Raw genomic sequence first — 20,485 nt, forward strand, 5'->3', positions numbered from 1 at the left:
CCAGGTGCCGGGGTCGGTCCAAAGGTTCCGGTAGGGGTATAGCTTCCGGTCCAATGGTGCCTCGGCTGCCTGGGTCGGACGTTGGCTCACAGGTGTTGGTGTTGTTGGGTATTTGAGGCACGTTGGAGGCTATGATTATCGGATTGAAGGTTCTAACTATTTGGCGGAGGGACCGCTATTCTTGGAGTTTAATCGCTACGCCTTCAATGGATTTAGGAGTCCAGTGACGGGATTCAGAGATGTACTGACTATGCTCCTTTTGCCAGCAACTCTGAAACCAGGGGTAAGAGGGAAGACTTTAACCTTGGTGATGCTGGTTGGAGTTGAGTTTCCGGTTGAAACGATGTTCACCATCTTTTTGGGAATAGTATCTCCTGATATTCTTTTCTCCCGGATAGGAGAGACAGGGTCGGGTGATACTGTGGTACTGGTTTGCGTGTCAGCTTTGGGCAGTGGTGGTGAAGGAGTTGCTATGGGCGGGACTAGGCCTTTCCGGTTTCTCGATGGAAGTCAGTGTATCGTCCATCGAGTCTCGTTCTTCAGTTCAGGTTGGTTCGGGAGTTGTTGCTGTTTAAAGGAGCTGGCTATCGATGATCCTTACAAGCTTGTTCTGGAGCTCAGCGTTCCTTCGGAGGCTTTCCTGCATCATGGCTTCCCTCTCGTATTTTTCAGCGAAAGCGGCAAGGAGAGTAGCAATTGTCGGTTGGTCTGGTCCACTTGACTGTGAGCGCTCTTCAAGCACCCTCCGCGTACTGTTCCTCGTAGAGGTTTGACCTGCGTTGACGACACGGCGTACGATGACTCTCCACTCTTTTCCAGCTGCAGGATGCGGCAAGCTTCGAGGTATGTACAGTCCCGGTCGACCTTTATCCGCTGGACGGCGTTCTCCATTCGATACGACGGGCAGGCTATGCTTTTGCGGGGCTGCTGTCTGTTGGTACACTTTAAGCAAAAAGGCGACAAGTCGCACCTTTTGTCCTCTGTTCTCGGGTGAGAACCCGAGCACACGTGCAGCACTTTTTAGATTTTTGTTTTAAATTTTAAAAATTCTTAGAGGCGTCAAAAAATATGGGTTCTTCGGGAGAGTCGACCTTAAATAAGCCAAATGGGCCAAACACAATAGATATGTTTGCGTGAGCACGCAAACGTATCAATTGTGTTTGGCCCAAACGAATCGATTGAGCGAATAAAAATTTTTGACGGGAAAGGTCAATTCCAATAACAAAACTATGAAGGCACAAAATTTGAAAATCTTTAATGTAATCTATCTGATCCAGAAAAGAAAATTAATATACTTCAGAACTAAACTCTAGAATCTAAAGGTTGGTGGCTTCCGAAACCAATAAAAAAGCACAAATGACTTTTGGCCAAATAGGTCATTTGGCCCAATGGATCATTTGGCCGAATAACATATGTCCATTCGGCCAAATGTCCTATTCGGCCAAATGCAGGGTTTGAATACCAACGAAAATAAAAATGTCTCTCACTTATAGTCTCTGTATACATATACGATATGTAGAACTCCACGAGAGACTTGTTTTGCAAGCTGTCATGATAAAGAACAAATTCGGGAGGCTATACCTTATGATAAATTTCTTTTAAAAAACTCCAAACGCGGGGAGCACTGGTTCTGATGATGCGTTTCAATTTGTTCTGCACAGCTGAGCGGTCCGCAACACAAAATGAGCGAAAATAATCACTTCTGTGTGGGGGCCGCCTATCCAATTCTGTTTTCTCGCACTTATATACAAGAAGTTTGATAAATTTGTTACCATGGCTTGTTATGATTCGGAACAGTTTTTGCCTTTCTTTTATCGTTCTTCGTTATCTATTGAAAGTGTTTTCTGCAATCCCTGGCCAAATGTCCTATTCAAACAAATGTTCCATTCGGCCAAATGTCCTATTCGACCAAATGACCTATTCGGCCAAATATCCTGTTTTGGAAAATGGCCTATTCGGTCAAGACTTTTTCGGCCAAATGACCTAATGGTTTGTTCGGCCTAGTGACACTCGGCCGAATGGGATTCGGCCAAACGACCCTTCCCCGAAAACCGTTTCCCACCCGCGCTAACACAAGAAATTCTTTCATAAATTAACAATCAAGCCAAAGATATCGTCAGTTGCACAAATATATAATATTTTACTTCAATTGTTTATTGTTTCTCACGACAGGTTCCACGTCGGTGATGGAATTGGTTGCTGATGTTTGTTGTTTCCTTTCTTCCTCTGCCTCTATACTGCGTTTCCATACTCATTCACATTGTCTGAGGGTAAATACTTGTTTTTTTTTCACATACTATCTGAAATGTTTGCTGTTTATACTGTTTTGTTACTGGGTTTTCAACTGGTTTTGTTTGGTTTAATCCACATTTAGAGAGAGATGTCCAATGGGGAGTTTGGAGTGTCTTTTTTGTCTTGTATTTTGTGTTGAATTTATTTTTTCGTAATAAAAATGAGCCCTAATTAAAAATCGGGGATAAATTTGTTGTTTTTCAAAGGAGTTAAAATACTGATTCAATCGCAAAAAATACTTTGTTTTTTTTTTCACTTTTAGTTATAAGTTGTTTTACTTTCAACCAAAGCAGATTAAATACATTGTTTACTTAGTTTGTTTGTATGTTTGAGTGTCTGTGTAATAACTCGAGTACACGTATACCACGAATACATAATAATAAACGTACCTATCATAAATAATGGCTTCCGGCAACCATTTGCAGTAGGTTCTTCGATTTGTTCCACTTCATAATTTGAATCATTGATTTTTTAATGCTCCACGTATTCGAGAGAGGAAATTGTTAAGATAGATAAAGAGTCACAGAAGCTTGTTTTTCTAAGCAAGAGTTTACATTTTTGAGACAAGGTAAAATGATCGGCTGAGTAGGCTGTGATGCAGAACGCTTGCTTTGATAATTCTCGTAGCCTTGTTGAGATTGAACGAAAAAGAATACAAGCCGAAGAAAGTTAGTCAACGGAAGTAACCACGCCGGTATTGTAGTGCTTGCGAGCGGTTATAATGATAGAAGCCAGGCTGTTTTTGGTAGCTATAGTTGCTTATAAAAGGGTTTGATTTATAGTTTTTGCATATAGGTGAGGTTTTCGATTACACCGGATTGTTTCTGTAGTAAGTTAGTGTTGAAACGAGTAGAACACACGCGCATTGTGATAGCTTTAAGCTGCTGACTGTTTGAGAGAATAAGTGTTGTATGTTTTTGAGCAACGTGTTTGTGTATGTGTTAGTGTTAGTGTCAATTGTCACAGCTGCTGTGTGGAGGGCATATAGCTCAAGTGTAGTAATTAATAGCGTATTTGCGTTTTCCTTAGTAAATTCCTTAGCGTATATCAACAGTTATAGGATTCTTAAGGGGGCATCAATATGTATATATAGGTATATATGATTTTGTTTTGTTTTATGCGTAAATGTATAAATCATGTAAAGCTATATATCATCAAAATATGTGTTTTTTTCTTGATCTGCCATTCAACTTCAATTCAGGAGTTTGCATTGTCTGTAAATTTGCGATATATATTTTTGTTAAACGATTTCAGTCTAGTCGATTATATCTTGTCTTCCATCGAAATGTACGTTTGCATATATATGGTAGTGCGACAAAAAAGTTACGTAGAAGAAAACCCGCGCAGCGGGTTGAACGGCACCTACTCCATTGTTAAGCCCCCTGTACCCTGTTCTTGTATCACCCGGAATGCTTCGCGGATCTTGGGCGTGAGTAGCAGCTTCAAAAGCTCGGCCTGTTCCTCGGGCAGCAGTTTCAGCAATTCCATGGAGGCCACGATCAGCTGCTTCAGGGCGGTCCGTTTGCAAATCAAGTCCTTCTGTATGCTATTAGTTCTCTGCTGCTCGATCTCCGGCGATATGGATTGCTGTTGTTGCTGTTGATGCTGCAACTGCTGTTGATGTTGCAAGTGCTGCTGCTGATTGGCGGAGATATTGAACGGATTCATTCTTCCACCGTGGTTGCCGACAATCGTCGATACGGAGACGCTCTCTTCGTCACTTTTGGACGGCGACTCTGGATCAATCACTTGATTGTCGTTGTCGTTGGACAGATCTCCACAGCTGACTCCCTCCGGTGAACTCGACGGGTCGTCCTCGCCTCCGGAGCTATCAAGCTTGTCGTCGAAGCGTTCGTATTTCTCCAACTTGTTCTCTACGATGTGTGTAATGATCGAACCATCGTTGCCGTTACTCTCCATGTTATCGATGAAGTGCTCTGCGATCAGATCCCACAAGTCCCGAAGAGCCAACAGATAATGGACGAAGTTCTCGTTTTTCTTCCATTGCTGACTAGCGGCCGTCATGTGACTACACGAGTCCAGAATGTACTTGATGTCATCTTCATTCAGGTTATACGCCCGGATATTGTTGATATAGACATCCACCAAGGTCATGTAGTTTATGATCCACGAGGACGTCATTTGCTTATACAAGTTGGCCGCATTTTCAATATTGGACACCTTCTGGATCAAAAACTTGAGCCCTGGTCGCAGATCAAAGTCCATCGAACAAATAAGGAACTGCTTCAAGGTTCTCAGCAGTACCTCCTTACTGCGGTACCCCAGTTGGAATAGGGCCTTGCTGGTGCTGCTAGTTGTAGTCTCACCTCCGTTATAGATGCACGAGTTCAGTTCATTCGGAACATTCGTCAGCCCATTCAATAAGATGTTGGCTATCAACTGCAGTAACATCTGACTCGCCAACAGCCCTACCACCAAGTTCCTGTACGGAATCCTAATGATGTAGCTATCCAAGTTCAAACCGTTGCTCTGCAAAGACGCACTAATGCCGCCTCCGTTCACCGAGCACGACTGCGTCATGTTCGTGTTGCAGTTCAAAGGGTACAGCAAAAACGAATATGATCGATCATCCGTAGCCGTACCAGCTCCATTAACTCCATTCAAACTTCCAGCGATGTTGTTGTTCACCTTAGAGTTCAACACGTCCCGCTGGTTGTCCATCAGGAACACCTGCTGTGCCAACGAGTGCACCCTCTGCAGTTCATCCAGCGTACTATCACGCCTTGCCGCGACCTTCACATTTGCACAATCTCCGTAAAAACTGTTCGAGTTCTCATTGAAAGCGAAGATCAACTGTCTCAGCGGAGCCATCGTCACCGTGCTGGCCCGGTGAATCGCCGACGTGATCACCATCCACTGGTCCTCGTTGAAGATGTGCCCGGTGGAGAAGATGATGTGCTTCATGCAGCTCACCCCGACTCGAGCGATCGTTTCCTGCGACTGCGCCGAACACTCAATCAACACTAGCAACAACTGCTTCAGCGCTAAAATTGCCGCCGTCGGGATCTTAGTCGCCCCAGACTCCTCTTCCTTCTTATTTCCATAATAACCCGCATACTGCTGTTGTTGCTGCTGCTGCTGATCCTCCACCGAAGTCATCCTCCGCAGCTTGCTGTACTTCATATTATCCACCGGTCGAACGATGCTCGTAAACTTGTTCTTCTTCAAACTCTGCTGATGATGGTTGAACGTCTGCTCGCTCCCGATCACAATTCGGTCTTCCAACCCTCCCACCGAGGTTTGCGACTTCTCGATGAACTCCACCACCAGATCGGTGGTCATGCAGCAGCAGTGCTTGAAATTCTTCTCGATCAAGCTCCAGTTCTTCTGCGCCTTGTTCACGTACCGCAACCAGTCCTGAATCATCGGAATCAACAGGTGATTGATACAGTAGAAACCAAATTCTATTCCCGGATTGATCAACAGTGATTTGAATAGCTTGAAGATCGACTGCAGGATCGGCGATTGATGAGCAATTGGGCACACGATCAACGAATTGGTCAATCCGTCCAACAACAGGAACCACACCTTCAGCACTCCGCTAGGCTTGTCCAGCTCATCGATCTTGGTGATCGTCTCCTTGTCGATGTGAAGCGATCGGTAACTGATCATGTACTGCTCATTACTGCTCTGCAGATAGTCCTGTCCGAAGTAGGTGAAGTTTTCCATCGAGTTCGGAATGTTGGCATCGATTATGTGAGTGTAGGTTATGCCCTTGATCTTGTAAGTCGAGTGCAGGTTCGGACACTGCGGCATGTTGTACATGAAACTAAGGATCGATGAGCAACGTTCGAGGAATTTCAAAGCATCATATAAAAAATCACTGGATCTAATGTTATTGTCGTCGTTTGTGCTGCCTTCGGATCCGTTGCCGCTCCCTCCGGTGGAACCGGCAGCGCTTCCCCCACTACCGGAGATCTCCAGGTAGGACAACAGACACAAAATGCAGTCCAGTCCAGCGTTGGCGAACACCAGCGTGTTGTCCGTCTCAAGAAATACATGGAAGATGTCGATGATGTTGGACAAATGCACCGGGCGGTTACGAGCAGTTCTTAACGTTCCGAACAGCGGTCGCCAACCGGACCGGATCTCCGTACGATGAGCCTCGACGATCTCGTACAGACATGCCACTATCTGATCCTGTACGTCCACATCGCACGAATCCATGCTCAACAAGTTCTCGAACGGCTTGAGGAGCGCTTCGTTGAAGTGGAAATGCGGCAGCTCCGACTGCTCCACCAGAAGAGCCGTAATGATATCATGGATGTATTCGATGGCTCGCTTCGAAATGGCACGGTCCTTGTGACAAGCAGCCTGGAAAAAAACAGAAATCTCATCATTTGGGATGGCGCTAGATCATAATCATAATCATAGGTCGAATAAGAGGTGAGTTGTGAGAAATGCGTAAAAGCGTAAAAAAGAAAAGCGTAAATTGAAAAGTAAAATTTCAGAAGTGAAAATGGGTAAATAAGAAGTGATAAGGAAGAAGCAATATGCAAGAAAAAGAAGAGAAATGGAAAAAGAAAGAAGGAAAAAATAAAAGAAAAGATGGGAAGTAGAAAAAGAAGAAAAGTGAGAGGGCAAAAGCAAGACGGAAGAGGAAAAAAGAAGAAGGAATAAAGAAAAAAGTAACAAAGAAGAAGAAAGATAATTAAATAAAAAAGAAGGAAGATATAACATAGAAGAAAAGATTAAGAAGAAAGGAGGAAGAAGTAAGAAGGAAGAACAAAGAGGAAAGAAGATAGAAAAAAGTGCAATGAAGAAAAAAGAAAGAAGAAAGTACATGGAGTACACGGAAATAGTAAGTGAAAGGAAAGCAAAAACAGAAAGAAAAAAAGAAGAATAAAAAGAGTAGAATGAAAAAACAAGAAATAAAAGAAGAAACAGAGGAAACATGAGCGCAAAAAGTAGAGAAATGAAATAAAAAGTAGGAAGAACAAAAAATAATTCTGGGAGCAAAAAGAAGAAAGCAGATAGAAGAAAAAGTGAAAATGAAAAAAGAAAGCGGACAGAATAAGGAAAAATTAAAAACAAGCAAAAAAGAAAAAAGAAGAATAAATAAACAAGGAAAATAGAAGAAGGAAGACGATAAAAGAAAAAAACGAAAAAGAAGGTAGCAAAAAAAGAAGGAAAATATTAGAAAGAAAAAAAATAAATAAGAAAGAAAAAGGAGGGAGTAGAAAAAGAGAGAAGAAGAATAGAAGAGAAAAGAAGGGGTAAAAAAGGGAAAAGAAAGCAGAAAGATGAAAGGACAAAAGGAAAAAAAGAAAAAGGGAAGAGGAAGAATGACATAGAAAGAAGATAGATAAAAAAAAGAAAAAAGAAAAAGTCAGAAGCAAGAAAAATAAAGAAGTAAAAAGTGAGAAGCGAGCAGTAAGACGTTAGAAGTGTGAAAAAAGTGAAAAGTGAGAAAATAGGAATGAACAGTGAAGAAGGAGGGAACGGAGAAAAGAGTAGATTGAAGCAAAACGGAAGAAGGAAAAGGAAAAACTGATGAGGTAAGGAGGGAAAAGAAACAATGTATAAGGAAGAAGAGAAAACGGAATAGGAATAAAAAATAATGAAAAATTAAGAAATAAGAAGCAAGAAAAGGGGAAAACAAATAAGAAACAAAAAAGAAATAAAATAAGAAAAAAAGGAAGTAGAAAGAAAGAAAAAGAAGTAAGGATAAAAAAATAAGAAGAAGAAAGCAGAAAGAACAAAAATTGAAAAAAAATGCTTCAACACATAAAATGGAATAATAAAGAAACAAAAAAAGAAGGAAGAAAAAAGAGTATAAAGAATATAAGCATAAGTATAAGAAAAAAGATAACTGAAGAAGTGAACGTAGAGAAGAAAAATCAGAAGTGAGAAGTAAGAAATGAGAAGTGAGTGAAAAGAAAGAACATAGAAGTGAAAAGTTAGAAAGTAGGGAATAAGAAAGAGAAGAAAGAAGCAATAACAAAGAAAGAAGAAGGAATGAACAAGAAGTAAGTAGTAAGAATGAAGGAAGAAGAAAAACAAGAAGCGAGAAGGATGGATGAATAAAGAAGAAAGAACAAATAATGTTTAAAAGATAGTAGGATTATGGAACAAGAAAAGGAAAAGAAGAAACGAGAAAAGCAGAATATTGGCAGAAGAAAAAACGTAAACATAAAATGGAATAAACAAGTAGATAAAAAATTAAATAAAGAAAGAACAAATAACATAGAAAGAGGAAAAGGGAAAACAAAAGAAGCAGAAAGAAAGGAAAGAGAAATAGGAAAAATAAGAAATAAAAAGGAAGTAGAAAAAAGAAATAAGGAAAAATAGAACAAAAAAAGAAAAGAGAAAGTTCGAAAGATAGATATAAAAAATAGAAAGCGAAAGAAAAAAAAAAAGGAGAATTGAGAAAAAATAAATAAATAAGTAGAATGAAGAAATAAGAAGGAGAAATAGAAAATAAGAAAAAAAAGAAATAACATTGAAAAGAAAAAAAAGCAGGGAGCAAGGAAAAAGAAATTGGGAAAATAAAAAGGAAAGGAAATAGAAAATAAGAATAAAGAAGGAAAATAGAACGAAAAAAGAGAAACCAGAAATATGAAAGTATAAAGTTTGGAAGATAGATAGAAAAAATAGAAAGCGAAAGAAAAAAGAATTAAGAAGAAAAGAGAACGATTGAATAAACAAGTAGAATGAAGAAAGAAGAACGTAGAGTAAAAAAAAGAACAAAGCAAGTAGAAAATAAGAAGAAACAGCAAATAAAAAATATTGACAAGAGGTGGGGGAAGAAAAACAAATAGAATGAAACAGAAGAAAGAAGAAAATAAGAAGAAGAAAGAAAATAAAAGAAAACATAGAGGAAAAAAGAAATACAAAAGAAGAAAATACAAAACAGAAACAAAGCAGAAAGAAGTAAGGAGGAAAAAAGAAGTAGAAAGGAGAGAACAAAAAGATGAAAAAACAAAGAAGTTGTGAAAAAAGAGAACAAAAAGAATTTTGAAGAAACAAGAATAAAAATAAAGAGAGAAAAAGAAGGAAAAAAAAGGAATGGAGACAGAAGTAAAAAAAAAGTAGAAAGTAAACATAAAACAGGAGATCAAAGAAAGAGAAGAAATAAGTGAGGAGAAAGATAAAAGAAGGTAGAAAACAGTAAAAAGAAAGGAAAGATAGAAGAAATAAGAAAAAAGAAATATGAAGAAAGAAAGATTAAAGAAGAACAAGAGAAACAAATTTGAAAAAAAGAAAATAGAAGAAAAAAAAGTAGAAAAAGGAAGGACACAAGGATGAACAGGAAGACGAAGAAAAATAAATCGGAAAAAGAAACAAAAAGAGAAGAGAAAAAAAGAATACAAAAGGGAAAAAAATGAAAAATCAGAACTCAGCACTTAGAAATCAGAAAACAGAAAAAAATGCAAAAGGAAAAAAATGGAAAAATCAGAACTCAGAAATCAAAAAAATACAAGTTGAGCCGGCCTAGGGCCAAAAACCTCATTAATAAAGACAATAATAATAAGCAATCAGAAATCAGAAAAAGATCTCAAAAAACTGAAATCAGATTAAAAGAAAACAAATAGGAAAAAAGAAATACAAAAGAAAAAAGAACAAAACAGAAAAAAAAAACACAAAGAAAAAAAAGAATAAAAGAGCAGAAAAGTTGTAGAAAAAAGAGAGAACAGAAAAGAAGTATGAAGGAAAAAGAATTAAAGTAAAGAAAAAAGAAAGGAGAAAAAGGAATGAGGAATGAAAAAAGGAAAAGAAGAAGAGAAAAATAAAATAGGAGATTAAAGATAGAAAGAGGGAAAAAGAAAAAAAGAAGAAAGAAGTAAGGAGAAAAATAAAAATAGGTAGAAAGTAGTAAAAAAAAGAAAAGAAGAAAATAGGAAAAAGAGGGAGAAAATGGAAAGAGAGAAGATCGAAAAAAAGAGAAATAGGAAAAAATTAAAGATGAAAGAAGAATAGGAGAAACAAATTTGAAAACAGAAGAAAAAATAAGAAGATAGAAGAAAAAAGAAAGTAGAAAGAGGAAAGACGCAAACATATACAGGAAGACGAATCTCTTTATTGGAAAAAGAAAAAGAGATGAGGAAAAAATGATGCAAAAAGAAAAATAGGGAAAAAGGGGAAAATCAGAACTCAGAAATCAGAAAAAGAAAAAGGCAAATCAGAAATAAGAAACCAGTAACCAGAAATCTGAAATCAGAAACCGGAAATCAGAGATTAGAAAATAGAAACCCAAAATCAGAAATCAGAAACCAGAAATCAGAAATCAGAAACCAAAAAACAGACATCAGAAATCAGAAATCAGAAATCAGAAATCAGAAATCAGAAATCAGAAATCAGAAATCAGAAATCAGAAATCAGAAATCAGAAATCAGAAATCAGAAATCAGAAATCAGAAATCAGAAATCAGAAATCAGAAATCAGAAATCAGAAATCAGAAATCAGAAACCAGAAACCAGAAATCAGAAATCAGAAATCAGAAATCAGAAATCAGAAATCAGAAATCAGAAATCAGAAATCAGAAATCAGAAATCAGAAATCAGAAATCAGAAATCAGAAATCAGAAATCAGAAATCAGAAATCAGAAATCAGAAATCAGAAATCAGAAATCAGAAATCAGAAATCAGAAATCAGAAATCAGAAATCAGAAATCAGAAATCAGAAATCAGAAATCAGAAATCAGAAATCAGAAATCAGAAATCAGAAATCAGAAATCAGAAATCAGAAATCAGAAATCAGAAATCAGAAATCAGAAATCAGAAATCAGAAATCAGAAATCAGAAATCAGAAATCAGAAATCAGAAATCAGAAATCAGAAATCAGAAATCAGAAATCAGAAATCAGAAATCAGAAATCAGAAATCAGAAATCAGAAATCAGAAATCAGAAATCAGAAATCAGAAATCAGAAATCAGAAATCAGAAATCAGAAATCAGAAATCAGAAATCAGAAATCAGAAATCAGAAATCAGAAATCAGAAATCAGAAATCAGAAATCAGAAATCAGAAATCAGAAATCAGAAATCAGAAATCAGAAATCAGAAATCAGAAATCAGAAATCAGAAATCAGAAATCAGAAATCAGAAATCAGAAATCAGAAATCAGAAATCAGAAATCAGAAATCAGAAATCAGAAATCAGAAATCAGAAATCAGAAATCAGAAATCAGAAATCAGAAATCAGAAATCAGAAATCAGAAATCAGAAATCAGAAATCAGAAATCAGAAATCAGAAATCAGAAATCAGAAATCAGAAATCAGAAATCAGAAATCAGAAATCAGAAATCAGAAATCAGAAATCAGAAATCAGAAATCAGAAATCAGAAATCAGAAATCAGAGATCAGAAATCAGAAATCAGAAATCAGAAATCAGAAATCAGAAATCAGAAATCAGAAATCAGAAATCAGAAATCAGAAATCAGAAATCTGAAATCTGACGAAAGGAATCCAAAATCAGAAATCAGAAATCAGAGATCAGAAAACATAAATCAGAAAACAGAAATCAGAGATCAGAGATCAGATATCAGCAATCAGGAATCGGAAATCGGAAAACCAGAAAATCAAAAAATCAGAAAATCAGAATATCAGAAAATCAAAAAATCAGAAGATCAGAAGATCAGAAAATCAGACAATCAGAAAATCAAAAAATCAGAAAATCAGAAAATCGGAAAATCAGAAAATCAAAAAATCAGAAAATCAAAAAATTAGAAAATCAGAAAATCGGAAAATCGGAAAATCAAAAAATCAGAAAATCAAAAAATTAGAAAATCAGAAAATCAAAAAAATTAGAAAATCAGAAAATTAGAAAATCAGAAAATCAGAAAATCAGAAAATTGGAAAATCAGAAAAATTTGAAACCAGAAATCAGAAAGCAGAAGTCCGAAATCAGAAATTCAAAATCCGAAATTGGAAATCAAAAATAGAAATAAGAATACAGACAGATTAGGAAATCAAGGGAGAAAAAAAAGAAAAACGTAGAAAGTAGGAAGTAGGTAGAAGAAAAAACACAGGAATAAAGAAATAAGTAGATAGGAGGAAGAAGAAAGAAAAGAATGCGAAGTAAGAAGAAAGAAAAAAGGGGAAATAAGGAAGAAAAAATGAAAAGTACCTAGTTGAAAGAAAAAAAGAATAAAGTCAAAGTTTAAAAGACAAAAGATGAAAAATAAGAAAGAAATAAGGAAGAAAAAAAAAGAAGAAAATAGAAGGAGAAAAAAGAAAAATTAAAGAAAAAAATGAAAAAAAGGAAAAAAAGATTATATTAAAAAGAAGAAATAAGAAATAAAATAGATGAAATAAAAAAGAAAAAAATTAAGAAAAAATATGAAGAAAGAACGAAAAATGAATGAAGAAGGAAGCCATTTGAAATTCCTCAGCTACAGAAAATCCAACTTACATCCATCAGATGCGGCCCGGTGATGGCCCAAACCTTCAGAATGTGCAGCAGCGGCCTTGGTCCCCGGAATACCTTCAGCGTTACATCGCCGACGCGATGCAACAGCAGTGACAGAGGTAGCGAATCGTTCTTAACCTTCCACGGCCGGCCAAGCCACCAGGACTTCTTACCCTTCTTGGATGACGAACCGCGGTAGAGCTGCTCGCGTGACGCCCGGCACAGACTCTTCAGGAAGTGCAGCAGAGCTGGCAGGGCGAGACGCTCGGCGGCATCCGAGAAGAGTGTGTCCGCCTGGTGAGACAACGCGCACAGCATTTTGGCCGTATCCGCTTGCGATAGATTGACCGCATCGTTGCCGGAGTACGCCTTCAGGATGGTTGCCACGTTGGCGTTCGAATTCGGGAGCGGTGCCTGCAGGAAACTGTAAACATCCACGCTGGAAAGAAATCAAACCCTTATTGCATATTTCTATTTTGAAATTCCTAAAACTAACTCACCACGTCTCATCCTCGTCAATCGGGTACGACGACAAATTCAGTTTGTCGGATTGTGCACTGCTCTTGCTGGGCGATTCCGCTTCCTTTCCATTGCTCGCCACCTGGGAAGCGTTTCCCATCTGAGCGTTCTGCGAGCTGAACAGATCGTGCTCCAGCTGGGTCACGTGTCGACAAACGGAGAATACCGGCAGCCAACATTCGGCGGAATGTGAACCCAGTTCCAATCCACCGGACAGCACCACATCCATGGACAGGGCTTGGCTAGCGGGGATCTTTGGGCCCGAATTTTGACACACGTTTGTTGCGATCAGGTTTAGGATTTTCCCAGCTAGATGCTGCAAATTGAGCGAGTTGCTCAACGTGGCCGCAGCATGCAAACCTTCCAAGCTCAGAGCGTACAGCGCTTCGCCCGAGGTGCGGGCTTTCTTCTTGACCCGGAGGGTCTTCTTCGATAGCTTCATCAGTCGAGCCGTGCGAGAGTCGTCAACCTCGCCCAACCCGGCGGTCAGCACTGTGACCATCGAATCCCAACAACAGGTGAGTAGACGTCTGGCAAGCTTCTTGCCCGCCAGCTGTTTGGCGTTCGGTTCGGTTTGAATTCTGACGACCGACTGCAGCCGTTGCCAGTCTGACAGCATTTGTGATGGACCGACGCCGCCGGCATCGTACAGCATGTCCACCAGGGCACAGTGCGATCCATCCGTATTTTCGATGGACTTTAACGTTCCGAGTGGGTTGGAAGCCAGGATGCTCTGGTAGAGCTCACGGAGCCACGCGGAGCTAAGGTAGACTAAAACTCCAGCGTTTTGGACGGAAGTTACGAATTGTTGCTCAGATAAAGGAATCAGAATGGGCTCATGGTCTTCTTCGTAATGACCGGCTTTCATGAGTTGCAGCGCTAAGAGCAGAGCGGAGTAGGTCGCTAGATAGATTCCATCCGCGTTTAACGCGGTTAGATTGTAGTCGTAGTCCGAGTAATTCAGACTATTTTGCTGGCAGATATTGGAAGCGAACTCCTGGATAGCTTCGTCCACTTCGACGGAAACTTTCAGCTTCAGCAGATTCGGAACCAGATCTCCGGTAAGCACTTTTGCGAACTCCCGAGCGTGATGGCGATCGCAGTCTACATCCGAACGGACAAGTGGGGGTTCCTCCAGGTGAGCCCAGGGCCAATTGCCGTCGATCCTGGACGATACGTCATCGCTGGAGGAGTGGGCCTCATCTTCTGGGCCTTCCGTGTCCCCAGATCCGAGAGAACCTGCCTCCGGATCGATCGGATGCTCAGCATCCACTTCGGACTCGGACGATGTTTCGAAGCCATTCTGACGCAGCTCGGCAACGGCGTCTCGGTACGGTGCCGGTAGCCGTGCCATCGATTGATATGTCAATGGGCCGGTGTAGTCGGATTCCCGCAGCTGATGGTAGCGGTTGTTGATGGCATCGGCAATACGATCGCTCATGATTGCCTCGTCGAATGTTCCCGAGCAAAGGGTCTGGAGGCTTTCCAGCAGTGCCACGATGCACTCCACGCTCGAGTTCATCGAGTTGTCTACGGAATTGTTGCCGTGATGCGATGCAGTGGCGCACTCTTCCATGGCGTCCACAATTCTGAAACATAATCGTTTATAGCATTTTTGAGAATACGGACAATGAAAGGAAACTCACAGTCGAAATAACGCCATGTCGTCACTGCAGCTCTGGCCTTGATTTTTGTCCGGATAGAGAATGACCGACAGGTCAATGAGACGTTCGGGGCTCTTAAGGATTTCCCGAACGCAACGCAACGGTTCGGCTCGATTTGCCGCTATTGGTAGTAGCAACATCCGATGGAACAGGGCTTCCAGCATGGGCCTTAGAGTACCTTGGGCTCCCGCAATCCGTAGCAGCTGAATACTGGTCAGGTAGATGCAACGGGCTTGAGGTCCATCCAGGCCCGGACGGGTAAAGAAGCCACGGTGTTCCGATTCAATCAGGTGTATTGCGTCTCTGTAAAAAGACGATGATCATAAATCGTCAGCGGTGACGCCAAAATCGTGTTGAACTTACTTGTAACTGAACTTCTTATCAATGTTGACTCTTCCGGGTGAACCGAGGGTAGCGGCTAGCGTTGGACAGAACTTCTGCCACAGGAAGGCGGTAAAATGAGGATTGGCGTGGACATCTGGTGGCAGGGATGTCACCAGGGTTAGGATGCACTCCATCAGGTAAAGGGAACCGGGAGCGTCTGTCCGCTTAGGACTGCCGGTGCTGGGTTCTATCAACCGACTGCACAGCCATTGCATTACAGGTATAACCTCGTTGTAGACGGCGGCAGCCATGCCGATGCTGATGATCCCAGTTGGACCGGTACGAAGAATCTCCTCGGCTTCGTCCTTGAGGAAGGTACAGAATGCGCGTAAACATTGACTCCCGGCAGCTAAGGAAGCTGCTTTCACTGCTCGTGAGCCATTCTCCCAGCATTCACCGCACTTCGACAGGACTTCGATGAGAAGTCTACCATTGAGGGTACAAGTTGGCGAGCAAGCCATCGAGAGGAATAGCCGAAGAACGTTGACTACGGTGTCCTCATTGCCGACGGTTGATATCCCCGAAGTCGACCTGAGTAGTTGGGCCGGCAACCATAGTGAGTCGTCCTCCGGTTCCAGACCGAAGAAGAATCGTTCATCGCGAATGATACGCTAAAAGGTATACAGTTATATGATGAGTTACGGACATTCGAGACTCTAAAGGAGACTTACGTGCAACCCATTCAAACCGTAGGTCACAAATTTAGGTCGCTTCGTGTCCAGCGCCATTTGTAGAGCGGTGAAGCAAACGGATCGTAACTCGTACGAGGGGTCCCTATGGATGCCATGCTGGCGTAAAAGTTTGTCTGCAATAAAAAAAAGTACAGCTCAAATTAACTGCGTACGGAGATGACTCATCGGTTCACTAACCGTGTGCAATTTGTGCGGCTTGCTTCAAGTTCTGCTGCTTGCTCCCGGTCGCCTCCTTAACGATAGTCATCAAAAGTTCCTCCATGCTGTATTTCCGCTTCACTGAACTCAGAACTATAGCAACAATAACAACAATGGCAGCAGCCCTAAGCTGTCTTCATGTTCGTGTCCAACCCTGGATAGTTCGGTTTGGAATATTTGGGTGGTTGCCTGCATGCAGGAGATAACCCCTCGTTTCGTCGCAAATGCAACCACTGCACACAATGTTTTGCGGTTGTCTCGGGTTACAACAGTAAATAGAAAAAGCCTAAGCTATCCTCTATCGATTTTCTTCCTGTGTAATGTAAGAGAGAATGTGTGTGGAGACACCAGAACGATAAAAAGGGGTGAGACTGTTTCCAAACTTTTCCGCAATTCCAAAAATCCGTACAGATCATCAATTAGTTGAAAGTCACAAATAAAAATCAATCACGCGGATTTCCCACACCCCTGCAGTAACCAAGCAAGCCATGAAATCACCAATCAAAGTAGCATTTGGAAATTTTATGGTTGCAGATGTTTGTTATCCCACATCTCCATCCCTTGAGGTGGGTCCCACATATTTTTTTCCGAAATAATCCAAAAACCAACAATCCCCAACCGAACTCGACACCTAACTCACATTCCTCGTAGCCTTATCCACCGATTTGACCACTTTTCACCCGCGAACGTCACGAAAAATCACCAAATTTTCCCGAATTTTCACCCACGTACAGTCTTGCTGCACCACCGAGATTCGCTTACTTCGACGCCATTTTTTTCCTGGAGTACGGTCTGTGCCTTGTGTTCGTGACCCAACCGGCCGTGCGCATGTCCCGCAGGAAAATCGATATCCTCAATGGGTTTTCCACCTCGGTGAGCGGTTTGTTGTGTATGCTGTGTGTGTCGGAATACACGTGCTCTGGTACCGGCGTACGTGCGACGGAAAAGGACGAGACCAAAACAATAATAATCCACGCGGTGGACGGTCCGTGGGGAGATGGAGATTCGGCCGGCAGGTGGCAGTTTGGGAGCAGGACGTGCCACGTGCTACTTGTGGTGGCGGACTCCTCATCACTGGGTTCGGTTCGGTGCATGATTGTTAGGGTGATTGGATTTCGAGTGATAGACTATGTAGAAGCTTCAAGCATTTAAGTTGATTTTATTTTTTTACTAGCTTTATGTACCCGGCCTTGCTCGGAATTGCCAGTTTGATTCGCAGTTTTTTTTTCACAATCGGAAAATGAATAAACCAATTGGTCAACAGGATAATTGCGTTTTCTTATCGATACTTCATCATTTGATCAGAAGAAGGCAGATTTCATTTGAAAACATTGACTGGTTTTGAAGAAGGGAGCAAACCCATAATCGCCATATTCCGGGCAAACGTTTATTTCTAAAGAAGGAAAAACATCCACCGATGCCTTATTCCGTACAAACCTCTATTTTTAAAGAAGGGATCACATTCACCATACAGAAGGAAATACATTAATCATTGCTTTCACTGGGCAACCATAATTTCGATAAATGGTTAACTTGATCGATAACTAACCAATACAATAATGGGTTCAGAAGTTAGGCTGAGCATACACACAAAAATACAAACATTGAGTTTTATATATCTCGGTACTTATTCAAAAGGACGTATGTGATTTTGTAAACAAAGATGCATACGTCGATTTGTCAAATATGATGGCACTCCTACGCAAACCAACACAACGAACATGTAGCCGAAACCTCCCCTACCTGTATGTGGCGATGGTTTGCGGGAGTGCTATCAGATTGCAGAAATCAACGTTTAAATTTTTGTTTACAAAATCACATACGTCACATACGTTGAATAAGTATCCGAGATATATAGATAGCTAATAGCTATATGTATTCGGCTTTGCTAGGGACTGAAAAGTAAATTATTCAATTAAAATGTCCAATGCTGTAGCACAAAACCCACAGAGGTAGATCTACCGCTCATAGAATTGTTCCTTTGTATCAATCTATTTTATATATTTGTTTGGCCCTTCTACCTTTTCAATAAACATCTTCCAAAAAATAGAGAATAAGTGTACCAAATCTGGTTGTAATTTATCCTGGGAGTTACACTGAATTGCTCATTTTTTAAAGACAACCCCTTCCCCATAACTTCCTTTTTTCCCCAATGACCCTCCCACCTCCTTTGTTATCTTCTCCTTGGGATAGAAAATGTGTACACCAATTTTGGTTGAAATCGGTCCTGGGAGTTAGGTGTTACACTGAATTGCTCTTTTCTAAATACAACCCTTCCCCTTACCATCCCTTTTCCCAATGATCATACCACCCTTTGTTATTTTCTCCTTAGGATAGAGAATGTGTGTACCAAATTTGGATGAAATCGGTCCAGGGGTTCAAAAGATACACTGAATTGCTTGTTTTCTGAACAATACCCTCCCCCAGCCCCTCCCTCTTTACCAAATTACACTTCCATATGATCGACTACTCTTAGTGAATATGTGTACAAAATTTGGTTGATATGGGTACTGGGGTTGGGAGTTACACTGAATTGCTCGTTTTATAAAGACAACCCTCCCCCATACCCTCCCTTTTTTACAATGACCGCCCCACCCGCTTTGTTATCTTTTTGTTTAGGTAGAGAATGTTTGTATCAAATTTGGTTGAAATCGGTGCAGGGGTTCAGAATTTACTCTGAATTACCCGTTTTCTGAACCATACCCTCCCTCCAGACCCCTCCCCTTTCAAAGATTACACTCTCATATGGTTGTCTCCTTATATTGAATATGTGTACAAAATTTGATTGAAATCGGCCCTAGGAGATGCAAGTTACACATAATTGTTCGTTTTCTAAACAAAACCCCTCCCCCTTTTCTAAATGACCTCCCACCCCTTTGTCAACTTCCCTGAGGATAGAGAACGTGTGTACCAAATTTGGTTGAATTCGGCCAAGTGGTTCAGAAGTAGTTAGCGAACATACATACATAGATTGATTTTTATATATATAGATGAAAACATCAATTTGATAATATGGACTGATTTCGGATAAATAAAAGATTGAATAAGAAGGAATCCATTGGGACTTTAAATTCATTCATTTATTTAGCTTAAATCTAAACAGATAACACTGAATCAACAATTTGACGCCACATTAACCCGGTTCGAAGCCGCATCTTTCCATCCTCGATTGCGCCCCACGCTCGCCAAGTCGTTCTGTACCTGATCATCCCACCTCATTCGCTGCGCTTCACGCCGTCTTATGCCTGTCGGATTAGAAGCTAACACAGTCTGTTTCGGTGGGAACCCAAAGACGACATTTACGGAATTGAACATATGGGTGCCGTTCGACAGCTTAAAATTCGAATGGAACTCTTATCGAGGTCAACCAGGAGCAGGTTCCGGTGGGGTCCTAATGAAGATGGTTAGGGAGCCGAACGACAGCTCATAAGCGAATGAAAATGATGCCACGTACTTCCAAGCGTGTTTGTTCCCCAATATTTTTTTTCATGAGCAAGGTTAAACGGAAATCTGCAAACAGAAACCTGAGGAGGTTAACTCAGGTTCTGTGGAATGTTACCCGCTAGCTCCAATCAAGCTACGAATGGGAGACAAATGAAGGGTCGTTTACCGTAAATCACCACACCACACACGCTCACGGTAGTACTTACCTGTAGCAGGAGCTACACACACGTGTGTCGCGAAACACGTGCCCACCTGTGTGGTACGATGGAAAAACCGACAAACAGTGCCGTACCTAAGCGGCTCAAAAGCGACTCAAGGAGAAAAATCGTAAGTGAAACACAGTAGGCGAGGCTTGATGACTCCAATCTGAGTCCGGTAAAGCGACAACAAAACCAAGGAGTTGGAGAAATCTAAAGGGCTGCGTAGTCTCAAAGAATGTGCTACATACACGGCCAAATGTTTTTACATGCTTGTTTATTTAATTGATTGTGACGTCTAATGGCTTGAATGGGTACTTGCGGTTTTTTTTGGTGGTAGTATTCGGTTAGTGTCCGCCGGCGCTGATGAAGGGTGAGTCTCGATGTTGTTGCTCTTGGTCGCTCGGCATTTCCGCTGCTTGCCGTTCACTACGAGCGCTAATGATTGCTGGAATGCCGGATGATGGCCGACAATGGTCGTACGAGGGCTGATAATGGCCGGACGATGGCGGACCGAGGGCCTGCAATTGCCGTACGATGATTGATGATAGCGTGTCGGACTATAACCGGCGATGACGGTTCGATGATGACCGACGATGAATGACGATGGCGTGCCGGACGACGGCCGGCGAGATCGGTTCGATGGCGACACGATGGCGTGCCGGACGAGAACCGGCGGTATCGTTTCGATGGTGCTACGATGGCCGATGAAGGACGATGGCGTGCC

At 41.1% G+C, this 20,485-nt stretch overlaps 1 protein-coding gene across 3 annotated transcripts; it reads right to left on the bottom strand.

Moving 5' to 3' along the window:
* Positions 1–2,116: 2,116 nt before the first annotated feature.
* LOC134206344 (brefeldin A-inhibited guanine nucleotide-exchange protein 3) lies at positions 2,117–16,904 on the bottom strand. 3 transcript variants are annotated; one of them, XM_062682051.1, is made up of 8 exons: positions 16,758–16,904; positions 16,097–16,430; positions 15,899–16,032; positions 15,207–15,838; positions 14,826–15,146; positions 13,164–14,768; positions 12,664–13,099; positions 2,117–6,627 (listed from the first exon to the last, which is right to left on the bottom strand). In XM_062682051.1, the coding sequence occupies exons 2-8, from the start codon at positions 16,179–16,181 to the stop codon at positions 3,655–3,657; spliced, it is 6,186 nt and encodes a 2,061-aa protein (XP_062538035.1). In that variant the 5' UTR covers positions 16,182–16,430; positions 16,758–16,904; the 3' UTR covers positions 2,117–3,654. The 3 variants fall into 3 exon arrangements, with proteins under 3 accessions (XP_062538035.1, XP_062538032.1, XP_062538034.1); XM_062682048.1 differs by having other exon boundaries at positions 13,161–14,768; XM_062682050.1 differs by lacking the exon at positions 16,758–16,904 and having other exon boundaries at positions 13,161–14,768; positions 16,097–16,728.
* Between the last annotated feature and the right edge of the window lie 3,581 nt (positions 16,905–20,485).

Source organism: Armigeres subalbatus, chromosome 1 (assembly GCF_024139115.2).
Source record: "Armigeres subalbatus isolate Guangzhou_Male chromosome 1, GZ_Asu_2, whole genome shotgun sequence".
Taxonomy (NCBI): Eukaryota; Metazoa; Arthropoda; class Insecta; order Diptera; family Culicidae; genus Armigeres; species Armigeres subalbatus.